Source organism: Amblyomma mixtum, chromosome 7 (genome assembly GCF_055824585.1).
Source record: "Amblyomma mixtum isolate Tamu chromosome 7, ASM5582458v1, whole genome shotgun sequence".
Classification (NCBI taxonomy): domain Eukaryota; kingdom Metazoa; phylum Arthropoda; class Arachnida; order Ixodida; family Ixodidae; genus Amblyomma; species Amblyomma mixtum.
The window spans coordinates 101,672,693-101,691,014 of NC_143018.1; the positions used below are offsets into that span (position 1 = coordinate 101,672,693).

Here is an 18,322-nt window from a genome sequence, read left to right on the forward strand (position 1 = left end):
CGGGCTTCTTCTTTCGCGCTGTTTTCACTAATGCCTACCATCAGGTATGAGAGAAACGGCCCCTTGAAAGTGCAGTGGCGCAGCGGTTAACCGCTGCGCCACTGCACTGGTATTAGTATATGAGGACTCGCCGCTATGTATGGTGGTTAAGTAGAGAATGACCAATTCCGCATATATGAGCATTAACCTATTAAAGCTATCTTGTCATACCCTTAAGGCAGAGCTTAATCCCCTCCAATTGAAGAATGAAGACCTGATTTGTCACGTCTACTGGGTTTAACTACGTAAAAGCCCTAGCATTTTTTCTCACCTGTGGTTGGGCGTTAGCAAAACGTTATCGCCGAATCTACTACATTCTGGCGATTTATCGTAGAGTCCTTGCAGTAATTTATCGGGCTCATCAGCGTTTATATCATTTACCTTACTAAACACAAAGCCTGTCGGCTTCTTTGCAGCTAACTTACGTTTGCAGACCTGTAGTAGAACTACAAATGCTGCAACGCACCTGTACCTGTAACTGCCTGGGATACCTGTAGCCGACGTATGAAAAAAGGCCATGTATTACAGTTTTAAGGACAAAAAGTTTGTGTGAAAAAAGGTCGTTTTGGGCGTCTTTATAAGGTACTTTGAGTTTCAAAACAGACGATCAGCAAGCTTTTGTATTGTTTCATTAAAAACAGCAAAACAACTGCACTTTCCTTTGCGCAAACCTGCAATGATTCGTATTTTCGTCTATTAATGGATTTATGTTAACTCTTTAAAACGATGGCTGGGGGAGCGCTTCTATCTGCGAAACGGATTTATGCACAATACAGTGTATGTTGTTTTCGTCAAAAATTAGGCAGTGGCATTGCTCTGGTTAAGCCTGGATATACAAGCGAAACGCTGCAGTTATGCTTGGTTTGACGTCATGGCCGGGGAAGTTCGCGCACAATGCACTGGGAGCACCACGATAACGGTGGAGGCGTTCGGCCGTCCACACACTGCCTGTGCGGAGGAGGAGGCGGTAATCGGCGCGGCTAAAATTCAGGGGGAACTTTGGCTCTCTAAAGTGCTGGAAGGCGAAAACGTTTCCTGGCGCACCGTTTTTTTATTTGTAATATTTTATTTTTTCATTCTTTTTGTTTCTGTTTCTTTTCTTATTTCTATTGTTCTGTTATTGTTTTATTTTTAATATTTTCTTTTTTCATTTAAATTTTATTTTCGGTACTTTCCTTTTTTTCATTTTTCATATTTTAGTTCATCATCTTATTTTTTATATTTGTTTCTGTTCTTATTGTTATTGTTTTTTTAATCTTCCTTTACTTGCGTTTGCCGGTTCTTATTTTTTCTTATTTTTACTTTTTATTCCTTATATTTTATTTATGAAACCCATGCTTGCACTATATGCGCCTTTATTTATGCTCAAACCTTGAGCCTTCGTGGCGGAGTTGTAGCGTCTCCGCTTCAATGCCGAAGGCCCTGGTGCAATTCGCAGCCTCGACGCAGTTTCTTTTTTTTTAAATAGTAACGAATCGCCGGCGACTGCTGCGGCCACCTGCGCCGTGGGTGACGTCACTCGGTTTCGCACATGCGCAGAAGTGGCAGATCTGGACTCCGGCTCACGCGAAGCGCGGTGTCGACTAGCCTAGTGAAGCTTTTCGCTTAAAAAAAAATTAGTACTTAGTTCCGCTCTCCCTCACAAAATTTGTCGCTGAGAATCGCAGGAGAGCGCGGTCATCACTCCTTCCACACCATGAATTCTATCATGGCTTAACGGAATTGTCGTACAGCATGTGCAATTCCTTTAAATCAGCAAACGAGAGATCCGAGCGCTTCCTTTAAAGATGTATATGTCTCTGAAGACGATTTCCTACAGGTAGGACAATTAGTGCGGCAGCATTATTAGGCCGATTTTTCGATTTAAGGAACAGATGTGTGCAGCTTCCGTTAAGTTCACAGCCCAAGCAGTTTCCTTCTACTCTGTATATCGAGATTCCCTAAAACATCTAGCAATTCCAAAGCTTGGGAGGATTGAGGACTCGAAGCCATTTATCGTTCGAGGGTGTACCTGGCGGAAGGTCTTTAAGGTGAAAGCCACCAGAGAAAGGCATTTAGGCACAGTGCATTTAGGTCAAAGGCTTCTCACTAAAAGCCTTAAGGTAAGTTCGTTTAGGGTAAAGCCTTTATGGTAAACGCCTTCCGGGTAAAGTTCTTCAGGGGAAATACCTTTGGCACGTAAGAACCTTAAGGGCTCAGTGTAACTTGTTATACTACACGATAGTCCCCTCAACCGTCTGCTATTTTTTTATAGACTCAGCTGTAGGCGCGAAGTGCTCATGATGGCGCCGCCGGCTTATACCTATCATTGTGCCACCGCAGAAATTGTCACTTCAAGACATGCGCTTTCACACCTAGGACGTGTCGTGAAGGGTGGGCAGGAAAGCGATTTAGGGGTGGAAAAGTAAGACAATGTCGAAGAGTGACAGTTTTTTGTATGGTTGCCGCCATTGTCTAGATTCTAGTCAGTTGGGCTGAAAGCAGACAGTAGCAACAATTTTCGGCTTTTGGGTTCGATGCCGTAACGAATATTACGAATATTTACGACTTTGTGCCTCAAGCAGTGTCCTTAAAAGCGAATGGAAAGTCTTGATTGGAGGACAGCGCAAAAAAAGACCAGAAACTCGAAGGAAAACACGACGAGCGCTTACTAACAACAAATGCGTTTATTAAAAACGCTCGGAATACATACGGGATAAGAAAAAACAAGACAAAGAAACTAAGGAACAGATGAAATGTTAGCTGCGACACTCTAGAAAAAAACATTCTTTCTCCGTCAGCGCAAGGGATGGCTCACTGATACAGTGATATGTCTTAGCAATGTGGTATGCGTCAGCAATCTCCCGAATCTCTTTATGCCGATTAGTAAAGATTACTGATGTTTGGTCCGGGAGGGCCTCACAAGCTTTATTAATTTCCCGGTGTTTTCGCACATGACATGTGCGGTGAGTGCCTGTGCCATTATTTATATCTCTACGGTGTTCACTGAGGCGCGTATTGATGCAACGGCCTGTTTGGCCGATGTACACCACACCGCATGACACAGGAATCTTGTAGACAACATTCTTCTTGCAGGCTACCATCGGTCTTACATGTCTTATGTCGCAATGGAAAGCTATGACGTTTAAATGGTTTCACGGGCTCCTCTCCTCTTTGGGTGTACGCACGCCATAGTGATCATCCGACATATGATCCAGTCAAAGCTACGTAGTTACACGTAGCATTAGGAGCTTCATTAATATACTTTTCTAGTATGGGTCGAAATCCTTGAATAGAAAGGTTAAGACAGTTTTGGGCGCAAACCTGGTGTGGTTCAGGCCTCATTCGAAGAACACTTGATGCAGGGCACCAACCTGAGCGGCGGCCAGAAGCAGCGCATCTCCATCGCCCGGGCCGTGTACAGCCAAAGCGATGTATACCTTCTCGACGACCCGCTCAGCGCCCTGGACCCCGTGGTTGCCGCCCGCCTATTCAAAGAAGTCATCGGGAACGAAGGCCTGCTCAAGAACAAGGCGAGTTTAGTCAGCTGCTGCTGCCGACGTAGATCAGCAGGCCACATGTGTGCCGCAAGTAGGCGATTTTATTAAGCATGTCTAAGTGTCACCAATGTAGATTAATTGCCAGAAGAATGATTGGAAGGCCAACGCTCCTAGCAGCTAATTATAACCTAAATATGCAGGCAAGTTTACAGTCGTTTGTCGTTGCATCAAATCTATTCGGTCTCAGTGCTTAATACGAATAAGAAAAGAAGAAGCTGGAAGGCATAGCTTCCTGTCAAAGTTTGCAAACAATACAAGAGGTAGAAACCGGCGGTCCTTGGTTTTCAGTTAGAGAACTACGTGCACTCCGCGCAGAGACACCAGTAAATGAAGCTGCGGCAGAAAAAATCAAAAACCTTGGCTTTTTGCTCACTTCGGGATGAAGCGACAGGGATGGCTCTATAACCTTCGTCACGCATGTGGCAACGCTCGTCACAATCACGTCTTCGCGTAAAACCATAAAGATGGCGTTCTACGCCGATCGTAACGCACCTAGTGATTTGCCTGCTAGAGCACACTGATTGTCATTGATGACGATAGAAATTTTGTTTACTGGCGCGGACAGCAACTTACATAAAACATGGTGCTGGGCTAGTTGGTATTCTTGGTTGGTGTCTTGTCCTCCCCTGTGGTGTCGTTTTTTGCGCTGTCTTCCTACCAAGCAGCAACTTAAATTTTCGTAAATGCTAGTAAAAATGCCGACTCCCTCGCCATTGAGAGTACATGTAAGCAGGGGATGCTTTCAGGTGTATGTCTGACACAACCTAGAGAAATGGCTCTCGTTTCAAGGTCCCCTACCGGCCAAACTCAACGAAATCATCCTTAATGCAGTTCGGGCGGCGCAGCGGACCATGTGTAGTCCGGAGCAGACCCTTTCCTCTGCCCCCGTTTTTTTTAAAGCAGGTACCGCGGCACGCCGATGGATGGCGTTACAACTACGCTAATTGCATAAATTGAAAAAATCCGTAAGCGTGCGGAATACTTCACAGCGGTGCTAACAGCGCCTTGCGCAGCTTCGTTTAGACGTGACTAGGACGGCGCGTGCGCAGCTCTGGCTGCGTAAGCGCTGCGTGGGCAACATGTACACACTTTCATCCCACGCGCTTGTTTCGTTCACCGCGTTACCACGACTGCGCGGGCGCCATTCGGCAGGTTGGACCCACAGTTTCGCCAAGTTCGCTTTAGGTCTTACTCATATTCTTCCTGCGTTTACCAGATTAGGGTTGTGAAGGTCACCCTGTGTGTTGGCGTCAAGGTCCTTCACCGGCTCGACACCACTTGCCGTGAACGGCAGCTAAGGGCATTCCATACTTAATGATTTACACCCCAGAGAAATTTACATGTTCTTTAAGCAGCTGGAATGTAGACTCATGTGGCACTAGCAACGCTGGGATTGTTGCAGTAATGGTGGTGTTTATTTGTAGGGAACTAAAAGAAAGGGGTCGGGAACAGTTAATCACAAAAGATAATAAAGATGCCAGTAAACTCCGATTCGCTTGCGAGATTGTCTTCCTTAGTAACTGAACCAGCCTATTGCAAAGCATCATCGAGGAAGTCGACAGGTGAAGCAGAGCGGTGGCTCAAATATTAATATGCATAAAAGAAAAAATGTGCAAGTCTCAGAAAGAAAGGGCAGTTCACGCTTGGTAGACAGGCGCAGGACGTGATAAGGGAATGAGTCTACTTAGGGGAGGTAGTGACCGCAGATCCAGATTATGAGAGAGGAATAACTAGAAGAATAAGAGTAGGGTGGAACGTATTTATCAGGTACTCTAAGATTATGAATGGAAGTTTACCAATATCCATCAAGAGAAAAGTACAAAACAGTCCTACATTAACCGTACTCATCTGTGGGGCAGAAACGAGGAGAGAAAAACGGCGTTTTACTTAACGTAAGAACAACACAGCGAACTATGGAAAGGAAGATGATAGGTGGAATGTTAAGGCACGTACAAGCGCAAAAAAAAAAACACGGACAGAGAAAGAGGCTTGGACAACACGAGTGCTCAACAAGAGCTGAGTGGGTGAGGGAACAAACGCGGAATAATGACGTCCTAGTTGAAGTAAGAGCGAAGAAATGGGCATGGACTGTTCACATAATGCGAACACAATATAACCGACAGTCGTTCAACCTGACAGAGTGCATTACAAGGAAAGGAAGCGTAAGAGGGAGTGGCAGAACGTCAAGTGAGCTGACGAAATTATGAAGTTCGGGGTTAAGTTTACCGCAGCTTGCACAGGACTGGGTAATTGCCACAACACTTCGCTTTTATATACCATGTCACACATTGCAGGTTAGCCTTTAAGTGCCGAAGCCGCAATGCTTCTATTTCGTTACGCCAGTCCACACTCTGCAGTGTGGCCTATCGCCGCGGCTGCCCTGATACTTCTAGTCTATACGACATTCCACAGATTGCAGTTTCTACTGCTCGTGCCACTGGCACAATTGTCCTCTTTCCTAATGTTAGAGATAATAAGTTTCTCTTACTGGTGTGCCTGACTGTCACCCACACTTCGCGCACTTTTAGTGGGAAGCTCCCAGACACCCTTAGAGCGTGTGGGGGTAGTGGTCTCGGACTCAAAGGAGATGCCCTCGACTCAGCGTGGCAAACTCAGCGGAGACCAGCCACCAAGTGACAAGAGGTTTTTGGGCGTTCGGTGCCCAGCTTTCGCTGGTCGCAAGCCAGAGAATGGATCGGAGCCAAAGGTTTACAAGACAAAACAAGGTTTATACAGCAAAGAGACGATACAGAGGATTTCACAATCACTAGTACAAACACATACAAAGTGATTAACAGAACAATGCAACTCGTGCAAAGTTAAACTCGAGAGAGAGTACAATACAAAGGTAATATTGCACCTAAAGTGCACTAACACTCGAAAGAGAGGTAAACAAACAAAACACAATTTGTTCACCGGGCACTGCGGCAGTCCGACGACCAGAGTTCCACGACGATGCCGTCCCGCAGACTGGCGACCGTTGCCTCGTTGGTCCGATGCTGGCCGAGTGGAGTTTCCCCGGGAGTCAGACGGGCGCGCTTCCATGAAGCTTAAACGGCGGTCCGGACTGACTGATAGCGGTCAACGTCCTTCATTATAGGCTCGCTCTCCCGTCTGTTTGTTGTTCGCGCCCGAGTAGGCGCGCACATACACGCAGCATTGGCAGTGCTGTCTCCCTTTCCTCTTCTCACCGGCCGCGCGTCCCCATTGGTCAGAGGTCGGGGGTCGCATCTCGAAGTTTCGAGCGTGTTCTTGAGTGGCGCCGACGCCGACGGGCGAGGGGGTCGTGTCTTAGTGCACGCTAGGCTACGCCCTTTCCCCCCGTCAGCTGTAGAACCGACTCGCATGTTCGAGAATCTTCGGCGTGGATGACTCATTCCTTCGGCGAACGCCGTGGCGGTGGAGAGAGAGGCACGCGCTCGGCGGGGTCTTTCCCTCTCTCCCGTTGGGCTCGCGCCGCGAGACGCCGTGCGCGCGGCGGTTTTTTTCTTTGTTTGTTTCTAAAATACGCCGAATTTTGTGACACTGACCCAACAATTCAGGTTTGTGTGCATTTGCCCACAGTACAGTTTTTCCTTCGTTATGGCTGGCCCAATTCTTCTCTTTTGTACGCCATTTCCACCATACGGTATCGCGTATCAGTGCGGCCGCGACAATACTTCTCGTCTCTGTACCAATGCAAATCGTACATTTCTGCTTAATGGTGCTGCTGCTACAAGATATACGTTTTCTACACCATTGTATATCTTGCAGTTCTGCCTATAGGTGGGTGCGCCTTCCGGAAGCCCTAAAGGAAGAGAAGGAGGAAGATGAGGAGGAAAGGCGGGGAGGTTATCCTTTAGATGAAGCCAGTTTGCTACCGTGCACTGGGGGAAAGGGATGAGGGGATATAAAGGTGAGGGAAGGAAGAGAGAGATGAGAAAAAGCACAAGGCGAAAAGGCTTAGCCAAAGTCAACTGCCTGTCGTGCAGGCCCGACACTCACAAGAACCGCAGGAGGGCCTGGTAGGCCCTCACCGCCGATGATCTCCGCGGCCAGTGCCCAAGAATCTGGAACTCCGTTAGCGGGCGTAAAGCGGTGGGCTCCAGAGCAAGGCGGAGAAAATGGCTTGCAGAACTGTACGCTGGACATTCACAAAGAATCTGAGATATGGTCTCACCACGGCCACAGATGTCACAGGCAGGGTTATCAGCCATGTTGGGGAAGTGGTTTGTGAATGCGACATTAAGCTACAGGCGACACAGCAAAGTTGCCTCACGTCGTGGTAGTCCGAGTGCAAACCGTAACTTCAGGTCAGGGCCTCGGGATAACAGACGCCGGTTCGAATACTGGGCGGAAGTCTACAAAGCAGGCGCGATTTCTCGCGCCAGTGTTCGAAGGCTACCCGCTGCATCGGCTCTCGAGATAGGGATGGACACAAAATCTCCCTCGTGGTGAGCAGTTCGCGCCCTCGTCCGCGTGGTGGTTACCTACGATGCCGCTGTGTCCTGGTAGCCATTGGTAGATAACACCGTGCCCTTTATTGATGGTGGTGTGGTGTAGTTGGTGGATTTCCGCGACCAGTTGTTCATGGGACCCACGGCGAAGAGCAGGTTGGAAGGCTTGGAGGGCTGCTTTGAATCAGTTCAAACGGACCATTGCTGGGGTGTTTCTTCATTAATATGTTTACTAGCGACGCAAATAGCAGTAAATCCTACTCTAGTAGATGAAGTCTGGTGTTATTCTTGCACTTTCTTTACTATGGTCCTTACGGAGATGACCACGGAGCCCGAGGAACTCGAGATGGTCACAGAGCCATCGGTGTTTGCGTGCAGGTGGTGTCCGTACTTCTTATCCAGATATTCAAGAGTGGTCTGTTTTAATGCTGCTGGCTATAAAGCGGCCTTCTTTTTGATGCCTGGTATGGAAAGAAGCACACGAAGTTGATGCAAGCTCCTTAATGGAGAGGACGGTGCGGAGGCTGGAGTAAATTTGGATGGTAAAAAGTCGCAATAGGCATCTATATTTTTCTCAAAGGATATACGCAGCCGGTTAGCTGGAATACTGGCAAGATGGCGAGCGGGAATCTGAAAGAGGTGTCGAGTATGCGCTCTCAAGGCGTCAATTGTTATATAGTTAGTCACTGGATTCTCCTGAGCGATGAGTACTGTTGCGGCTGCAGGCGCGCATTTGGGTAGTCCTAGGCACGTCCCGAGAGCTTGATCATGAATGTTTTGTAGACACCTATGTTCGTTTTCCCCAAGTTTCCAAGTGCAAGGAGACTGTACTCAAAGAAACCCATCAATAACGCCGTGTACAGCTGGAGCAACTTCTGCACTGATGCGCCCCACGACTTCCCTCCCAGAAAGGAGAGAACGTGAACGATCGACGTCAGTCGCCATTTCATGTACGGGACATGTGGGCTCCATCATAAGCTGCGATCAATAATTGCTCCAAGGAAGCGATAGCTTCTTTCACAGGGTGTCATAAATATCTAGATCAGTGACGTTATCGTACGCTCCTTTAACATCCAGAAACAACGCCACGGTCATGCGCTTCCGATGTTACTGATGCTGAACTGATGAGACCAGGTCAAGCACATTAACAATACACGAACGACCACGTCGAAACCCGGACATTACATCTAGATGTATTTGGCAGCGCTCTAGATACCACTCAATTCGTGTAAGCGCCATCCTTTCCATCAGTTTTCCTACGCAACTAGCCAACGCAACTGGACGATACGATGCAAGGGCAAGCGGTGGTTTTCAGGCTTTAAGCACTAGAACCAGTCGACTTGATTTCCACGCATCCGGAACTGTACCCGCACTCCATGATGAATGGAAATGGTCTAAAAGAGTACGTCCAGCCTCCCGACCAAGGTTTGCAAGTGCAGAGCATGTTACTCCATCCGTCTCCGGCGACGATGACTGCGTGGAACCAGCGATGGCGGCGTCTAGTTCTTCCGTGGAGAAAAGGAGGTCCATTCGCAAGTCCCTAGATCTGGGCCCTTCAGCAATTCAGAGTTGTGGATGAGTTCTTGGGACCTGCTATTCGTGTGCAAAAATCTTCACCAATCTCCGCTTTGCTGCGTCTTTGGTAAAGTGCCTTAGGCTTGAATGTGTGAAGCTGCTGAGGAAAAGTTCGTAGACAACGCACCACCCTGCAAATGAGTGAGAGAGCCTTCCGTGGATCCAGGAATTCACATAAAAGCTTCCAAAGGTCAGCCTGCAAGATTTCAATTCTGTGCTGAATTTTCTTCTGCATGCGCCTTGCATCCCTGAGGTCAAGCAGCGAATTTGTGCGCCTGTGTCTTCGTTCTGCTATGGAAGACGCGAGATGCTTCTTCACTCCACTGTCAAAGTTCACAGGCTTCAATGGGGAGCTGCAGCAGAGGCCCGCAAATTTGGTGAACTTTTAACGCCCACTGGAGATTTAAACTGTACAGTTATTTCTTGAACTCCTTATTTGGTCCTCTATTGAGCAGAGAGCCAAAGTGAGGAGTTTCATAGGAATCGTTATTGTTTCTAATGCCAATCCTATGCGCAGAGAAGCGGGTGCTTTCCCAATGGGTGATGTGAACAACTGAAAGCAGCTGTTATCAACAAGTTTGAACGGAGTGTTTGTTTTTCTCTTCTATTTTAAGGGCCATGGCTTGCTCACGCACCCTTTTTCAGAAATGTTCGAAACATCTGCGCCAAGTAAATAGCGTAAATGAATGAAGATGCATTTTTATCCACGCCAGTGGTTTTAAAGCGATAACCACTTATTTTTCCATTGCTTTCATTTTTTCAGACTCGAATCATGGTGTGTAATCAGGCGAATTATCTATGTCACATGGACAAGCTTGTTTTGGTGCACGACAGACGGATCCGGAGTTACAATAGTTTAGAAGACCTGGTTCAAGACCCGCAGGCACCAAAGAATTTAAATGATTGTTTACGGCACAGTCCGTCGGAAGATACCTCAAGTGTTCGGTGAGCTTTTAAAACTATGCAGTGCAAATTCTGCACTGTAAGTTTTTGCATGCTTTCAGGAAGTTCTCCGCATGTTAACCTGAGAAAAACAAGGCAAATAAATGCAAATGGGGAAGGAAAATTAAGTATAAAAAAATTAAGTATAAATGACACTGAACTGCAGCGAGGAGAAAAATGGCAAATATTACACTTTTTATGTTGATTTTAGTTCCTCTTGTTTGAAAGCAACCGAAAGCAATGCAGTACCATTTCCACCTTCGTTGGCAACTCGCAAAAGCTCCTGCTAGTTCGAATAAGCTGCAGTCAGTTTGAATGGTAACAATAGACTGTTGATTGTAGAAGTGCGTCCACACTTTTAAAATGTATGAGCGGAGCGATGTCTTCCTAGTATCAATAAGCACTGTTTATCAATCCATCAATAACATTTATTTCTATCTAATTATAGACTTTACGCATCAAGGCACTATATGCTACTCCCAAAGTTGAAAATTACAGCCAGTACTGCGCACATAATTGTGTGCACCAGGTCGAACTGAGACTTCGATTACTGATACGCCTCTCTTGCTGTGAACATGCCGTCTAGTCGAGCAGATGTTTCCCGCGATATTCCCTCTACGGTAGTGCAAGCGTTAGAGACCATATGCAGCTGGGCAAACGAAATTCTAAAATAGCTTAAATGGGTCTTTATGATTGATCTGCTCATTTGTAATGCGGGAGCGGGAAAAGGCAGCCTGGATGCAGTGGATGCAAATCCTAGCAGTGCGACCAAAAAGGAAGAGCACTATAGAACCTCGTTTCACGGGAGACTTTCCGCTTTAAAGTATAGAAACGAGAACGGAAACAAGAAAGCGGTCTTCAACAAAAAGCTGTGAAAACGCCCTGTGGTGTCGTACGAAGTGCGTGTGACGTCACATTGATAGCGCATCGCTATATCGGTATATAAGCGCTGACAGCTGGGCTTTCCATGTTCTTTCCGCTACGCACTGACGTGCTAATAGACCGTCTACGTTGGTCGTCATTCTGGTTCTGCCTCGTTGTTCGCGGCTACAACAGGACTGCTTGTCGCCTGGTGGCTATTGCATTCATACCACTACCCTGAGTCCTTCTGAACGCATCGTATTCCTCTTTTTCATTGCCTAGTGCAGTGTATGATGTTAAAAGGACCTTCCTAAGCGCTGTCCCTTTGTTGGTATCTGCGTGCAAATCCACCGGACTTTACTGCTAAACGGCAACAGTGTAATAAAAAGGTGTTATGCGCTTATCAACCGCGCTTATAAAATGCGTTGTCACGCCGGTTGTGTTTTCTCCAAGGCATGACGAAGTCGCGAGAATTTACAATGGGGCAAACCTGAGGTCTCAGCGTGGGAGTGAACACACAAAACTTGCGGTTGCTACAAGGAAGTTGTTACAAGCAGATGCCGCCAGCTGAACTTGCGACGCATAGGCTCGGCAGAGATAGGGGAGAAGCTAGTTTACACTTCTTTTTATAACTTTCTTTCCCTTTTTCTTTATGCCTAATGGCAAACAGCTCGAATAAAAAAAAAAGAAGCAACAGCGAGCAACGCGGCGAGCACTGCGGCGCTCGGCCGCTGTGTTCGGCCTCGCCCTCAATTAAACATAATGAAGACGACGACTGACGTTACACAGCGGCGCCTCTCAAGCTGCTACGCAACATACTCATCTCTCCATTCTTCCTAACCACACCTGTGTAGCCTAGACTAAAAATAATTCCTTACTTAGTCATCACCTTTCTATATAAACCTGTCCTGTGCCAGCTGCGTCCCTGCAAACGTTTTGATCTCATCCTCCCATCTAACTTTCTGCCGCCCCCTACTGCACTTGCCTCCTCTTGGAATCCCGTCCATTATTGTTAACGACCATCGGTTCTCTTACTTTCGCATTACATGCCCTGCCAGAGCACATTTCTTTTTCTAGATTTCGACTTGGATGTCATTAATCGGCGTTTGCTCCCTGATCGACTTTATCCCCCTCCTGTCTCTTAACTTTACACCTATCATTTTACTTTCCATAACTAGCGCGTTCTCCTTAACTTCAGATGAACCCTTTTGTTAACCTCCATGTTTAGCCCCCTAAGTGAGTACCGGTAGGACATGTTACTTATTCCGTTAGCTGCTTATCCCCAAGGAGTCATCAGTTCATTGAGCCATGCAATATTCAATAGGCACGAAATAGCGGCATGTGGATAAAAATTTATGTGCTTTTCTTAGTTTGATTTCATATTACGTTGATGCGTCTAGCTAGAATGTAAGAGTACGCATTCCAGATGGAGAGCATAGAGCAGTCTTTATATAAGGTGGTGGAGACCGGCGGTGTTTGGCAGTGTACTCAACTTTCCAAATATTTCTTGTGATGCGCGCGAAGCTGAGAGTTAGACGCCAGTGTGTGCCTTTTTACTGCACTGCCATGCGCTCTTCATATTTTAAACTATTCACAACTGCTCATTAAGACTAATATGCTTGGCAGATACTGCTGACGGTCGCGCGCGCATTCATAATGTGAGGCTTGTTTCTTGATTTTTCTCGTTCAAATTTCACATATACGCCCAGATTCATTTGCAGGAGGTATTTATTTGCACCCTCTTGTATAATGACATTTTGTCTGATTATCGTCTCATAGAGGCTGAAAAGAAACATTGGCGAGCATTGTTACGGAAAACATGCATCTACAAATCTTTTGTGCTGCCACTAACCTGCTTGGCGCTCTTTTCCACCACATCCCTGTACTCACCTTAAACAAATGTTTCGTGCTTTTGTGATTTATATATCATAAAGGCCATGTTTTCGAGCATGTTGAAAGTTAAATGGCACCGCAATTAGAACTTTTTCATAATATAGCGTTATATTTATTTGCGATATATCACATATCTTATAGTACACAGAAGAAAATATACTAAGGTCGCATGCTCCTGTGTAACAATGATTCATAGTCGTTCAGTAAAAACAGGAACGCACGTTTTCGTAGTGCTACGACTGATTTGACAACTTGTCGCCTGTGTATACAGTTCGAGACACACGCGATAACATGATTGTCTTACTGATATTTTAGATCTGTTTGACAACTATGGAACTATAGCATTGTTGCATGAACCCTTAAGTTCATCCCCTTATATACCTATCTGAATTTTTCCAGCATGCGCGATGATCTCGAAGACAATGATTCAGTTGGCAGAGTGACGGTGGACGAAACTGGAGTGTTTAAAAAGGTAAGCGACATGCGGCAAATGTGGAACATCCACGGCTAATAATATTCAACAATGGTGACTAAATTAAAGTGATGGAAATCGACTGGCACCCCATTTTTAGTCTTTCGAGGAAATTCTACATGGGATCGTTTGGCTGCTTGCAGTTAGTGTGACTCAGCAGGCCTTAAATAGAAGAATTGCTGAGACCCCACGTCGTTGAGGTAATTCAGTCACGCCCATTAAAAACAAGACCATCGTACCTGTCATGTAAAATTTGTAATCACTGATTTTTCTACGGTATGTGTTATATAAATATTAGACTCCTTTAACACAAAGCGTTTTTTGCTAGCGTTACACGAGTATCGGTGACGCGACTGCGCCAGCGTGAAGGTGAAAGCCAACGGGCCTCAGGGCCGACGCCTTTCGCCTTCAGACGAGTAAAAATTCGCACTTGTTGTTCGCTCGGTCGCTTAATTGGCCACGACAGCAAGCGTTTCCGACGAGCTGTGACCTACGCTCGTATCGAAGACACTACATATATCCGTCTTGTGAATGCGTCGCGTGGACGCGTCACGTAAAAAAGGTACCGATGTCTAATTTAGTGCGAAGGCTTGTCAGCGACTGACCCCCAAAATTTGCACTTGAAACCAGATTCGCATGCCCACATGGTAGAGTGACATATTTAGGCAGTCTCTTATCGAATCACTATACTCACAGGCCTTAGTTATCGTAGAGTGTAGTCATTTGAAAAAAAAATGAATTCAGAACAAGGCAATAAGCTCCGAAAGTCGCAGTTGGCACGGCCTGACTGCACTGTCTGTATGTACTCCGATAGCTCTTTTTAGAAGTGAATGCGTTTGCACAAGGCCGATAAGGAGGTTTGATGGAAAAATTATGTGAACTGAACGACAAGTGGCTCCTGCACGGGCTGAAATAAAACAAACACCTCCACAGTGAAAGCATATGACCTGCGATTACAGTAATTGACGAAAATATGGAAGGCATTTTGCCCTAATGTTGTCAAGGGTTGCAGTCTTCGTCTGCCGCTCAAGCGTTTGCAGTTTGATTCCCTCTCTCGCGCATTTTTTTTGTTTATGCTACCTATTGCTTTTCTTTTTGAACTTGATGCATTCCACAGAATGAATACAGTCACTGACTACCTCGCAGATAAGGGGCTGGGGAAAGAACTAATACAGCTGTTTTATGTCCAAAGAAAAGGCGTAAAGCCTTCCCGTCCTACCCCTTTCTTTTATGTATATTTTATGCCCTACCCTTTTCTTATATCTATATTTTTGCCCTACTGCTTACATATATATATATATATATATATATATATATATATATATGCTCCACTTGCAATAAAGTTTCAGTTGTCAGTAGCGCTCTTGTTGTCGTCTCTCTTCTGGTCCCATCTTGTGCGCTGAATTCTTGCAGTGGCGCAAAATAAACGGGGTTACAAATGACATAGTTAAGTTCTCTCTCTCTCCGAGTCAACGACTAACTCCCCTGAAATACTTTAGCGCCAAAATTATGTCATTTCTGAAATGTTCGTGCAACAGCTCCCCCCCCCCCCCCCCCCCGCAAAAGCAAACAAAAAATAGTATTCTTGAGACTTTTCTCGTTTGAGAAAAATGCAACTATAGCCAACACCAAAAAATAAGCAAGCTAGCCTTCAGTGACTTTTTTTTTTCTCTATGGAATCTCGACCCTGCTCTTCTTGTTAGGCTGATTCATCTCGTTATGTGTAATTTGCTTACTAGTATTGAACGAAAAGGCTCTCAAAAACCCTCTATGTGTGCGCAAGAGCCCTCCAAGGCTCCCCAAATTCAAGCCTCGACACGGTCCATGCCTGGCAAGAGTGGGCCTTTTCTAGCCCAGCCCGGGTCATTCTTTTTCCTCTCCGGGGCACTTACGACCTCCCCACTCAGTAAGCCCCTAACCTTTCCTGCACATCGTCATTCAGGAGACACCAGCGCTGTCCTCCTTTGCACTTTCCTTTTCATTATCTCGCAGGCACATGCTCTGAGTCCCACGAACCTCGTATTACATGTACTGATCTTCTGCTATTAATTCGTACTCTTTAGAGCGCTTTAACTTCACCCACTGCTTCTCAGACATATCCTTCATGTCCTCCTTCAGGCGGCGCCGACATTGCTGTATTCAAGGAGCGGCAGCCAAACAGCTACCCTTTGAAATGTTCGCAGATAGAAAATACACTAGTTTATATGTCTGTGCACATGAGTGTGTGTATATTGACGTGTTTATCTCTGCATGTTTAGTGAGAGTTAAAATGCAAGCGTGGTATGTGCGCCATATTTATTTCAGGAAGTAAAAAATAATAAAGCGCGATGGCTAATTCAGATGCTGGCATTAGCTTAATCTGTGCCTCTATTTTTGTGTCGGTGACATGATATTTTTACGAAAAATAAACCAAAATATCATTGGTTTATTGATTGAGTTATATCATGTTGGGGTTCTTCTGGACAGTGCTACGACGATATTGCTGCTTTTATTCATAATGCTGATAAGGCGCCACAGTGGAAGCGCATGGTTGACCGAAGAGTCTTTAGGTTTGTTACTGATGCGCACCAATTTCAAGTTCACGTACCCATAGTTTTTGAGCGTTCTGCAGCTAATTAATTGTTTTGCCTTGTAGGGAGAACATTTAACGCCATGAAATAAAGCTCGCGCTTGAAAGTGAGCACATTTCGTCATCCAAAATACAGCAATTTTCAAACAATGCATACGCAGGAAATGAAGCAAGGAACGAATTTACTCAGGACGAAGTGGTAGGCTAGCTGGTTCCACATGCTAAATGATTCCCGGCGCACAAGAAAGAGATGACACTGACAGAAAACACACAACAAAGCTCCGTACTTAAACTAGTTTATTTTCGCGCAGTGCGCCTACATTATAGAATACAATACAGCGCATGAGCGCACACAGGAAAAATCACAAACATAAAAGCGATACGCCAGGCCCCTCTTTGATAGCGGCGATGAACAACGTGTGGCACGAGGCGACTTCACGAACTAAACACAAATACATTACTGCACACCGAGCGTGAATGGACAGCCTTGGAAGAACCGTTACTCTGTCATTCTGCAAGAGAGATGAGGCTCCTTGTCAGTTAGCAGTACTGAAAGCGTGTTGACGCAGTTTTCTTGAAGCTCTGCAATTTTCCCAGTCTCAACAATTTCAATTGTTGTCTTTTCTGCGCACCTGCGCAGAACTGTGATCTGCCAAAAACAAAGGCTCTTGTTCCTTCCCAGTAAAAAGAAACCATTGGGAATTCCAGTTGAAACCAATTGTAAACACACTCCTAAAGAACTTCTAATTGCAATTTTTCAGTTGCATCTTTTCCAATTTAACTTTTTTATGGTACAATTTCCAGTTGGTTCCAGTTGAGATCCGCTGGGAATTCAATTGGCCCCAGTTGGTTCCAAATGGAACCACCTGGAAATTGTTCCATACACCAGACAAACTGGTCAAGATTTGCACCTAACTGGCACTCAATTTTTTGTTGTTGTGGTTTACTGGTATACCATATGGAATACCAGGAACCATTTGAAATGTACAACTGCAAATTCCTGTTGGTTCAAGAGAGCACGTTGCTTGGCGCTCGGTCGTACATACTTAAAGAAGGGAATTGCGCTAAAAAGACACGGACGAGAAAGGACATGGACGGGCGCCTGTTGGTTCCTAAGATTCCAAAATTTTGTGTCGTCTCTCCCAACTGGATTATCTAAATAGGCGACGCGACACCAATTGGAATAGCTAGTTGGGATCTGCAGAACCAGTTGGATAATCCCACTGGCCCAACAAATTGGATTGCTATTTCCTATTGAATTCAATTGGGTCCAAATGGATCTCCAATCAGACCCATTTGGATCTCCATTTGTATCCCATTGGAACCATTTGGATCCATTTGAGATTCTAAATTTGTCCCAATGGTTTTTTTTTACTGGGTTGCACTGTTCGCAGTCACAGCATTGTACGCTTAGGTGTCGGGAGCCAACCGCGACGTTTTAAATCGGCTCTTTGAGCCTATAATTCAGACATCGGCAAGCCTGGCCAACGTAGGCTCGCGCACAGGGCAAAAGAATTCATGTTCGCTTTTATATTTGGGGTTTTTCCTGCTCGAGCTTATGCGCTGTATTGTATAAATGTATACGCATTGCGTGAAATAAAAAAAAACTATTTGAAGTACGGCGCTTTGTGGTCCGTCTTGTGTCAGTCCTCAGTCTCTCTCTTGTGAGCCGGCAATGAGTTTAAACGAAGTAGTGCATCTCATGTGACCGTGTCCCGTGCAGACCTCCTGGCAGCTGCTGCGTGCTCTCCTGAGACTGGGCGGGTGGCAAGGGCCCTTGGCTGTGGCCGTGTTCTGCGTGGCGGCATGTGCCCTGGGCTGGGAGCAGGTTTGGATCAAGGAATGGACGGACGCCGCGGTGACACCACAGGCGACACAAGCGCCTTGGGTGCAGGTGCTGCTGGGGCTATGCCTTCTCGATGGTAGGCGTTCCCGCAAACGCTGCACTTGGTATTTTTTTCGGTTAGAGGGAGGAGTTAGTGTTCGGCAGCAGAAA

The 18,322-nt window shown here is 45.9% G+C and overlaps 1 protein-coding gene across 1 annotated transcript in view; it reads left to right on the forward strand.

Annotated features, from left to right (window-relative positions):
* Positions 1 to 18,322, forward strand: part of LOC149337027 (multidrug resistance-associated protein 1-like) — a 108,632-nt gene that overhangs the window by 72,562 nt on the left and 17,748 nt on the right. The window contains exons 16-19 of the mRNA XM_089553236.1: positions 3,384 to 3,551; positions 10,353 to 10,534; positions 13,685 to 13,757; positions 18,050 to 18,248. Of these exons, the coding sequence (XP_089409362.1) occupies positions 3,384 to 3,551; positions 10,353 to 10,534; positions 13,685 to 13,757; positions 18,050 to 18,248 (622 nt within the window). The remainder of the gene's footprint in view (positions 1 to 3,383; positions 3,552 to 10,352; positions 10,535 to 13,684; positions 13,758 to 18,049; positions 18,249 to 18,322) is intronic.